The 11,185-nt window shown below is 49.1% G+C and overlaps 1 protein-coding gene across 1 annotated transcript; it reads left to right on the top strand.

Moving 5' to 3' along the window:
* Positions 1,187 to 3,520, top strand: LOC8082557 (beta-fructofuranosidase, insoluble isoenzyme 6). The gene is made up of 5 exons (XM_021462788.1): positions 1,187 to 1,431; positions 1,568 to 1,576; positions 1,665 to 2,937; positions 3,025 to 3,118; positions 3,233 to 3,520. The coding sequence occupies exons 1-5, from the start codon at positions 1,275 to 1,277 to the stop codon at positions 3,470 to 3,472; spliced, it is 1,773 nt and encodes a 590-aa protein (XP_021318463.1). The 5' UTR covers positions 1,187 to 1,274; the 3' UTR covers positions 3,473 to 3,520.

Below are 11,185 nucleotides of genomic sequence, written 5' to 3'. Positions count from 1 at the left end.
CATTAGGGGTGACTGGTCACTACGGTAGTCCTAATTCAATAGCTGGAGAGATGGGAAGTGAGGCATTTGGTTGACTCCTAAGAGATCATGGAAGAGGCTGAATAAACGTCATTGGGTGTCTGATACTTGGATTAGAAAACGTTAACTGAAATTTGCTTACTAAGAAATAGTTATATTTTTTTGAACTAGGGGTTATCCCATTTTCATTACTAATAACGGAAATACAAAGTATCCAGAGTTTTGACAGCAAAAAAGAAGAGCCAGACGACAGAAAAAAAAAGCGAAAGCTACTTGGAGTTAACCCAACAAAAATGTTTGACAACAGATAACGCAACGATCCCAAAAGAGGGGCTGAGCAGCAGCCATGACAAAGTTTCACAAGACATTTGAAGACACTTTTCCTCAATGCAATCTTCAGTGATATCTAGATCTTGGCTTGCCTCATCTTCCTTGGATGAATCCATCAGAAAGCTTGGCTGACGGTCGACTCGGGGTTTCTTTAAGAAAATAGCATAAGAAATAGTTACATGAATCATGGTTCTCATTGTGATTGCCAAGGGGTTTTGGTCAAAAGCTAAGGCCTTGTTTAGTTCACCCCGAAATTCAAAAAGTTTTCAAGATTTCCCGTCACATCGAATCTTGCGACACATGCATCAAGCATTAAATATAAACGAAAACAAAAACTAATTACACAGTTTTTCTGTAAATTGCGAGACGAATCTTTTTATCCTATTTTTAAAAAAAAAACGAAAGTGTTATAGTATCAAAATCCGAAATTTTTTCCGAACTGAACAAGGCCTAAGTGCAGTGGGTCCTGCAAAATGTTGAATAAGGCCAGTCTCAATGGAGTTTTATAAAAGTTTCATGCACATTAAATATGCTGATGTGGCGCTATAGTAATGAAGAGAGAGATGATAAGAGTTTCATGAGAGTAGAGAGAGTTTCATCCCCATAAAACTCCAATGCACTGTTTCTAAAAAACAGATGTGTTGGAAACTGAGCTATGAAACTCCCATTGAGGCTGACTAGATCTGATCAAGATGCATGCTTATGTAGGAATCTGATGTAAGACCAATTGGTCATTATTGCTTAATTAAACATCCTGCACATGGTGGCTAGTCATAAACTAAACTAGAGATAAGGACTTTGGAGGCCTGTCGATTTCAAGCGTTTGAAAAATGAAAAATTGTAAAAGCAGTAGAAGCAACACTTGCAACAAAGCCAACCATCCGCTCTCGTGATGTGCCACTCACATTCGCTGGTGACTGGGCCAAATGGCAGCACTTCTCCTTGCTATACGCGTCATCACGGTGTTCTTGATCTGCCTTCTTCTCCCCACTTCGTCGTCTTCGTCATCGATTTGCATCGCGAGGACGCAGGACCATGTGAGAACTGCGTTTCACTTCCAGCCCGCCAAGAACTGGCAGAACGGTAACTTACAAATATCCTTGCTATATGAATTAGTTCAGCCACAGATCGATTTCAGTGAACTCTATCTCTTAATATGGCTGTGGAACGTCGTCTCCTCTGGATGCAAATTCATGGCGGTCACGACGAGAACTCTCAGATCCGAATGGTGCGTGTTCTTCTTTTGGTGCTCGATCTGTTCTTGGCTTTGTTTCCTCAGCTCTCTCCATGGTCGCTAAGGCCTCGTTGACCAACAGGGCCCGTGTACTACAACGGCATGTACCACCTGTTCTACCAGTACAACCCGCACGGCGCGCTCTGGGACGTGGGCAACCTCTCCTGGGGCCACTCCGTCTCCGGCGACCTCGTGAACTGGGCGGCCCTCGGCAACGCGCTGGACCCGACGGCGCCGTTCGACGCCAACGGCTGCGCGTCAGGGTCTGTCACCATCCTTCCGGACGGCACGCCGGGGATCCTCTACTCCGGCATCGACACGGACCGCCGGCAGGTCCAGAACATCGCGTTCCCTAAGAACCCGCGCGACCCGCTCCTCCGCGAGTGGGCCAAGCCAGCCTACAACCCGGTCGTCCCGCTCCCCGCCGACGTGTCGGCGAACGACTTCCGGGACCCCACCACGGCGTGGCTGGGCCGGGACGGGCTGTGGCGGTTCGCCATCTCCGCGGTGGCCGACGGCGTGGGCGCCACGCTCGTGTACCGCAGCGCGGACTTCCTGCGCTGGGAGCGGCGCGCCACGCCGCTGCACGCGTCGCGGGACGCCGTGATGGCCGAGTGCCCGGACCTGTTCCCCGTGGCGACGCGCGGCGGCGCGGAGGAGGGGCTGGACACGTCGGCGAGCGGCAAGGGCGTGCGGCACGTCCTCAAGGTGAGCATGCCGGACACGCTGGAGGACTACTACGCGGTCGGGACGTACGACGACGGGGCGGACACGTTCACGCCGGACGAGGACGGCGACTACCGCAGTTGGCGGAGGATCGACCGCGGGCACCTGTACGCGTCCAAGACGTTCTTCGACGCGCGCAGGAGCCGGCGGGTGCTGTGGGCGTGGGTGAACGAGTCCGACAGCGAGGCCGACGACGTCGCCCGGGGCTGGTCCGGCCTCCAGTCGTTCCCGCGGGCGCTGTGGCTGGACGGCGGCGGGAAGCAGCTGGTGCAGTGGCCCGTGGAGGAGATCGAGACGCTGAGGACGAGGCGCGCGCCGCCGCTTGAGGGTGCAGAGTTGGAGCCTGCCGGCGGGCTGCGCGAGGTCACGGGGATCCGGAGCTCGCAGGCGGACGTTGACGTCGTGTTCGAGATCCCGAGCCTCGGTCGCGCCGAGGGACTCGACCCCAGCCGGCTGGCTGACCCTGACGCGCTGTGCCGGGAGAAGGGCGCCTCCGTGCGAGGCGGGGTCGGCCCGTTCGGGCTGCTGGTGATGGCCTCCGGCGACCTGCATGAGCACACCGCCGTGTTCTTCAGGGTGTTCAGGCTCCTGCACGAGTACGCTGTTCTCATGTGCACGGACCTCAGCAGGTACAGAAACAAACAGAGCAATACTTTTTGCGGCCTGATCTTGACATTGCAATCAGCCAATCTGTGAACCAAAAATCAAATGTGTAGGTCCTACACGAAGGCAGACGTGTACAAGCCAACGCATGGAGGGTTCATCAACGTGGACATCGAGAAAGACATGAGCATATCGTTAAGAACATTGGTGAGCTTACTAGTACTTGGCACTGTTGGATGTTTCTTAGAATCTTGCAGTGACACGAATACCTCAAATGTGCATATGACTCATGATGCGTGTGCATGCTCGTACTATGTACAGATCGATCACTCGATCGTGGAGAGCTTCGGCGGCGGAGGGAGGACGTGCATGACGGCCAGAGTGTACCCCGAGCACGTTGTAACAGGTAGCAGCCACCTGTACGTGTTCAACAATGGATCGGATGCAGTGAAGGTGTCCAAGCTCGAGGCATGGGAACTTGCCAGTGCGAGTGTCAATGTCGACGATGATGGCGGTCTGGTTGGTTCATCCGTGAACATGTGCCACAGCGAGATGTATTAGCATTATATTTAGCAGTAGCTGTTTTACATTACATGGCGTTGACCAATATGGACTCGTGTAGGAGTGTTCGTGATTTGGATTGGAATTCCTCGTGATTAAAAGAGAAAGACGGCTCGGACACTCGTAGTGGAGGCCCATCCTTTCAAGTTCCCCTATGGCCATGGGCTATGGGCCTCCCCACGCCTTCCCTTTTACTCAAACAAAAAAAGGGCAACGCCTTAGGAAACAAAAACTGGGCCAGGCACCTGGTTAACAACTTGTGCTGTGATGAACAATCAAATTTTTATTACCATCGCCGGCTGTGTATTTCTGCTCCATTTAAAGGCACTGTACGTCAGTCATGGCATGAACACCTATTGTAAACCCGCTAGGCAGGCTAGCGATGCAGCTCCTCGAGCCGGCAGGAATGAACACACGTAGTACTAGTACGAATAACAACGAGCGGGCTCACCCACCCCTACGTTGTACAGTAGTATGCATACAAAACTGGACGCGACAGTTCTACCATTACTCGTGCAGAATTTTTGTTCAGGCTTCATCAGCGAAGAAAAAGGAGGAGAGAACAGTGCTAGTCCTAGCAGTATAAGGCCTTGTTTACTTCCCAAAAAATTTTGCAAAATTTTTTAGATTTCCCGTCACATCGAATCTTTAGACACATGCATGAAGTATTAAATATAGACAAAAATAAAAACTAATTACACAGTTTGGTCGAAATTGACGAGACGAAAAAGCTGTACCGAATAAAAACTAATTACACAGTTTTGAGCCTAGTTAGTCCATAATTGGACAATATTTGTCAAATACAAACGAAAAAGCTACAGTGTCGATTTTGTAAAAATATTTTGGAACTAAACAAGGCCTAAAACTGTACCGAGTTACGTACCGCAGCAGTGACCCAGCAGCACTAGAAGTATAGGGGGTGGAAAAGATGTCACTTGTGGCATGTGTGAGGGCTGAAACAGTGCCCGCAGCAAGGGCATTCCCTGACCAAAAGCACAGAGGACTGGAGGAGAAGGTCACGAGGGAGAAGAGAAAATGGCCCCAAAAGCGGGCGTCCCATCCCATCCGTGCCACTGCCACGCCACGCCACCGGGACCTTGAAGCCCAGCATGATGGCCCTAGAGCCCAGGCCGCCAACGCCATCGATCGATCGAACCGGGCCTTTCCCCTCCGGCCGGCCGCTCCGCTCCCGCCTTTCCCCCGCCGTACGCAGGAGCGCGCGTGCTCCTCGGCCCCCGCGCCCGGATCGGACACCGGAGAACCAAAATGGCCCGATCATTCCATGCACTCGGCTGAGCGCGGTCTCGCCGTGGCCGCGCGCGGATTACGAGGCCGGCAGGGCAGGCCTCGCACCGCATTGCCCTGCATGTCATGTGGCGACAACCGAGCACGCGTCCCACCCCGTGGCCCATGCTCCCGCCCCCCGCGTCGCAGTCCCAGATTCCCATGGGCAAAACGGAGCGAAACCGCGAAAGGGCAGGGACGGAGGAACCAACGGGGCGTCGGGTCGCCAGCCACAAGCAAAGTGGCCGCCCTTTTCCGCCCGCCGTCACTTCCACTCCTTCCCTTTGGGCTTTGGCAGCGTGTCCGTTCGTTCCCTTCATTTGCTTTCCCCGTTTCATCTCGTCTCTGGTCTGTGCTCTCTCCCTAGCCTTTGGACGACTCCACTCCGTGGCATTGCAATTTGCAAAGACAAAATTCGCAAATGTCTCTGTCTCCGAGGTGGACCACGAACGAATGTGACGAAATACTGTACTAGTACTGGTAGTTTCTACCATGACGAACCGTAGGCATATACGTATAGGAGGATTAGGCACCTGTCAAATCCGAACTGAAAGCGTCGCAAAGCGGCCTGGCAGCCTAATCATGTGCGAGATTCCAGGGTTTAGCAGCTGCTGGCTGCTGCGCCTTGTCTACGTATATTCCCCTGGCGCAAGGCGGCGCGTCTTTCCGGGTGACAAAATGGTTGGAGCTCAGGGCTTGGGGTTATAAAGCTCATCATTAGCGGTGACGCGCCCGGGGATAATGTCTCCATGCCGTGTGCGGCGGCGTCTCAAAGTTTTTTTTATACTTCTTCTCATGTGAAAGTACTAGGCCTTGTTTATCCGAAAAGTGAAAAGTTTTCGGTACTGTAGCACTTTCGTTTGTTTGTGATAAATATTATCTAATCATGGACTAATTAGGATCAAAACATTCGTCTCATGATTTACAGATAAACTGTGTAATTAGTTTTTGTTTTTATATATATTTAATGTTTCATGCATGTGTCATAAGATTCGATGTGACTATAAACAAGGCCCTAGTATAACTAGATTCTCCCTCGTAACTCGTACTACACACTATGCAGTTGTGGTTCATCAGCCAGCCAAGCTCGGTGAAAATCTTTGCATGCCAGAATCATTTTGGTTGGACTTTATTGCTTGGGCCTTGTTTAGTTCCGAAAAGCGAAAAGTTTTCAGTACTGTAGCACTTTCGTTTGTTTGTGACAAATATTATCCAATCATGGACTAACTAGGATCAAAAGATTCGTCTTGTGATTTACAACTAAACTGTGTAATTAGTTTTTATTTTCGTCTATATTTAATGTTTCATGCATGTGCCATAAGATTCGATGTGACGGGGAATCTTGAAAATTTTTTGGTTTTTAGAGTGAACTAAACAAGGCCTTGGTCGTATTCAGTCTGGACGATATATTTTTTTTCTTTTACGTGGATCTCTGGAAATCTATCTTGTAAAACCTTTCGGAAATGCCTAACATACTGTGATACTGTTTATCAAATTAAGATCATATTTGGATCCAATCAGACTGTACGTTACAAAAAAATTTATTTTTTAAAAGCACTACCCCATCCAAACGGCCTTGATTATAGGACATACTAGCACCGTAGACTCTGAGCATCTATAACAGTTTTGAATATTGTTTTTGCATTCTTAATTTTTACCAAAATTTACAAAACCTCTCCAACAATTTTGTATATTGGTTTTGTATTTTTAGAAACTTGGCAAATTCCATGGGAGGCCTAGCATTTATGCAAGTCCGTCTGTGACTTGGCAAACACCGATCTGCCGCGACTCCCACGTGCGATCGAAAAACACCGATCACGGCAGCAGCAAGATGGATCAGCGATCGTAGCTCAGCAGCCACCGGCCAGCGGCGGTCATGGACTACTTGCCGATCTCTAGGGAAACTTGCACTGCTTGCCGATCTCAAGGGAAACTTGCACTGCTTGTCGATCTCTAGACACTTCTTCCAGCGACCGACCGTGAACTTACCGATCTTCAGGGAGCAGCTACCGAGCCACGGGACGAAGCAACTGGCGGCGGACTTTCTGAACACGCGAAGAAAGCTCGCGAACGGATCGAGACCGCGTGTGTGCTGAAAACATTCGGCAGTTGGGTTCACATTTTGGTAAATGACAAGTCAGATTTGCAAAACTCTTATAGATGTCTTGTTTTTCTACTTCCCATTTGATTTTCAGAGTTGTCAAACTCCAACAAATAGCAAAGAAAAAATGCTAAAATGTTAGAGATGCAAATGTCCGAAGAGAATTTGGGAAATAGCGTACATTAGATTCTCATAAGAGTCCTTATGGAATTAAATTTTGTGCAAACATTTGCGCTTGCGGCCATACATCATGATTGAACGGCTATAGAACCACGCTGCAATGCAGAACAAACAGGTTTCTCGGCAGAGTGCGCAATGCTTTTTCAAGTTCGAGCACGTCCGTTGCGCAGGCGGGCGCTCGATCTGTCCTTTGGCCTGCTGTGGTAGCCTACCTAGATACAGTATTTTAGTGGGTTTTTTATAAAAAGTGCGAATCCGCGTATCCGATACGTATTGTATCGGATACCCGTACCCGTACCGTATAACATAGGCGGTAGCTACCAACGAGCCATGAGTACATGCATGGGCCGCAATTGACGTTCACCAAAGTTGTCTATCGTGGCATGGCTTCTTTTGACGAGAGGACGGAGGCACGGAGCATATGAAAGGAATAGTAGTACCGGCCGGTCTTTCAAAAAAAGAGTAGTTGGTACTGTGTACAGTAGTAGTAGCTCACACACGAAGAAAAGACGGCGAACGATCTCCACCATGACCGAGCGAGCACGCATGCACGCGCCGCAACTGTGCCTCAGAGCTCAGGCCTTGTTTAGTTCGTAAAAATTTTTAAAATTCTCTGTCACATCGAATCTTTGGTCACATGCATGGAGCATTAAATAAAGATAAAAATAAAAACTAATTACATAGTTACCTGAAATTTGTAAGATGAATCTTTTGAGCCTAGTTACTTCGTAATTGGACAATATTTGTCAAATAAAAACGAAAGTGCTACAGTAGCCACAAAACCAAAATTTTGCCAAGTAAACAAGGCCTCACTCTTCTCCGCGGAAAGGCATGCACTTTGGCCTTGTTTAGTTCAAAAAAAATTTGTTTTTAGCTACTGTAGCATTTTTATTTTTATTTGACAAACATTGTCCAATCATAGAGTAATTAGGCTTAAAAGATTAATCTCATAAACTACAGGTAAACTGTGAAATTAGTTTTTATTTTCATCTATATTTAATATCAAATACATGCGATTAAAGATTCGATAGGAGGAGCAATCTTGAAAATTTACACCGCATCGCGTTGCATGCATCACGACATGACTATCTAGCGTGCGCTGCTAGTCGCAGTAGTTCGACCCATGCCCTTATGTCCACAGTCCACACACAACATGCATGTCCACGCCACACAGCTTGCTTTCAGCATACAGTTATCACGAGTATTAAATTCTCAAACCCGGAAAATTTTCGACCGATTTTCTAGTTTTTTTAAAAAACCGTATAATAGTCGTTACTAGACACTGTACGAAAACATTCCTACCACAGTTCCGTGGCCCGTGGGTACGTACGCACAGTAGCGGTACATGATGAGCGCTCGTAGCGCCATGCGCAGCGGCAGCACACTGTTTCGGTCTTGGCGAAGTCCGAGGCGTGGAAAAATAAAAGCGACCGTTTGTATGATTACTAGGGAGCTGTTGCTGCCCTGCACACTTCTGGCTGCTCTGCTGCTTTTGATTCCCCTCTCCTCCGCTCCACCTCCACCTCTGGCCCGGTGACGTCATGCGACACGTCCTGTCCCCCGTCGTGGGTCAGGGCGCGGTCGCCGGCCACGACATTCCCGGGATTCTGCCCCCCGCTGCGCCCTCCACATCGGCCCCACCCCACGTCGCCCCCGTCCCGTCCAGTCTCGCCGTGGCTGGCCTCGCTGCCGGAGCATGCGCCATGCCATGCAGAATGACGCAGCGAGGGAGGCAGAGCGTCGCCGGCGGGAAGAACTGCCATCTGGAGCCCCGCCTCCTGTTCCTGGCTCTGGCTGCATGCGCTCCGGCAGGGGGCACCTGAGCGGGCCTGACCTCGTGAACGGAGCGTCGCGTCCATGTCCATCCTTGGCGCCGTCCCAAAAGGCGCAGGGCGCGCGGCTCCATTTGCGGTAGCGGCCGAGGAGAGCTTGCGCGGTCCTGCTGCGGTGCTGCCCTGCCCGCAGCCGGCGAGTGCGGACGACGACGGACGGACGGACGTCGCGTCGGGGCGCAGTCGAGCCGAGCGCTGCCGTGCTGTCAACCTGCCTGTACGGACGTCTCGTCACGCATTGGCGCGTCGCGGCCGCGGTGACGCGCAACGCGACGACCCCCGGCGGTCTGGTACGTGCAGTACGCGTCGTCGTGTGCCCGTGTGTGTGCAGTGCAGCAGCTCTCGGCTCTCGCAGTCTCGGCGGCCGGACTCTTGAGCAGGAGCAGGAGCAGGACGGACGGAGGCCCGTGGACCGAGTGGACGGGCCGGCCGGGGCTGGAGCTTCTTCCTGCCCGAGACAAGGCGCGGAGTAGCGAGCCGGGATCGTAATCGGATTCGGTCTGCCCCGAGGTGGCCTGACCTGGACGCCTGGTCCCTGCCTTGCTGCCCTGCTGCTCGACTCGTCCAGTCGACGACGGACTCATCAGGAGACTGTCTCTGGCCGTGTGTGTTTTTGTCTTGCCTGTGCTTGGACACCCAAAACATATGGACATGGCCACAAGGGCAACCAATCACCAACCAGTGCACTACTAGTAGTACTAGGGCCTTGTTTAGTTCCAAAAAAATTTGCAAAATTTTTCAGATTTCCCGTCACATCGAATCTTTAGACGCATGCATGGAGTATTAAATATAGACGAAAATAAAAACTAATTGCATAGTTTGGTCGGAATTGATGGGACGGATCTTTTGAGCCTAGTTAATCCATGATTAGACAATATTTTTCACAAACAAACGAAAGTGCTACAGTACCTGTTTTGCAAAAAATTTTGGAACTAAACAAGGCCTAGGGTTTGAGACGGCTTGCGGAACAAAAATGGGCAAAGATTCAAAACACCAGTTTTTGGAATGACCTGTCAAGATAAGCATTGGAGCAGACACAACACAAACACGACTGAAGGAAAAAAAAACTGCTGTGTAAAATAGTAGTAGCACTCCTACTCCGAAGTCCAAGAGTTCTGTTTCGTGAACCGATCTTTTCACGGTTTGGTGAGGCCCAATCTGGTCCAAAAGGCAGTGACGAGTTCTCAATGCAATAGAAATTGGAAGCTAAACAATTTGCTCTAGAATAACAACATCCGTAGGACCGAAGGAATATTGATGATTGCAGCCATCGATTACATCCTTCTCCTCTTTTACATGCTATCTAGAACGGGTGTGTGCTAGATTAGATTGGTGGTGTTCTAGGAGTACTACTAGTAGCATTGTCAACTCTTTTTTTCCCCACACGCGTAAAAGGTGAAAAAGGCATCCGTGGCATCGTTGAAAACGCATGCACTCGAGAGTCACGCTGGTAGCACGCCAACACGCCCCTATCAAAAAGAAAAAAGCACGCCAACACGCCCATGTCCGTACACGATGCACGTCCAGGTCAAAAAAGAGCCATGGAGTCTTGACCATCAGGTTTTGCTCTGAACCCGCTCATCCGGGTGGGTCTTCCTACTTCTGGGCCTTCCATTTTTTTTGGTTTGGATACCGTAATAGTTTTATTTTTATTTCACAAATATTGTTTAATTATAAATTAATAGATTCAAAAAATTCATTTTGCAATTTACAGATAATTTGTGTAATTAGTTTTAGTTTTTGTTTATATTTAATGCTTAATGCATGTGCCGCAAGTTTCGATATGACGATAAAAATCTTGAAAAGTTTTTGTTTTTGGATGAACTAAACAAGGCCCTAATCACTCTTTTCCTGGTGTCTTTTCGGATTAGGTCTTGTTTAGTTCTAGTAAAAAACTTTTTGACACATCCCATCAAATAGTTAGATATATGCATAAAGTATTACATATAAATAAAAAATAATTGTTTGTATAATTTGTATTGAGAGATAAATCTTTTAAGTTTAGTTAGTTTATGATTAAACACTAATTATATAGTTACAAATATTCATGAACTAAAAAAGGCCTTATATGGTTGGTCGCATTGCTTCCGAGATCTTTCATTGTGCAAGAGAAATCCTCACTGCCATGTACCTGTACTCCTAGACCAGTAGTGCTTGTGCAAACTGGAACGGTTCATGAGCAAGCACGCCTTTTGCTAATTGGTGAGCTAGCGAAGCTAGGGAACTTTTTCATCTTTCTTTGTTACGTGACGGCTATGGCTGAAAGTGTGACGAAACGGAATGATTTGCATTCGCATCGGCATTGCTCCCTCCTAC

Source organism: Sorghum bicolor, chromosome 6 (assembly GCF_000003195.3).
Source record: "Sorghum bicolor cultivar BTx623 chromosome 6, Sorghum_bicolor_NCBIv3, whole genome shotgun sequence".
NCBI lineage: Eukaryota > Viridiplantae > Streptophyta > Magnoliopsida > Poales > Poaceae > Sorghum > Sorghum bicolor.
Note: the sequence above shows the minus strand (reverse complement) of the source record. Positions and strands in the feature narration are given on the sequence as shown.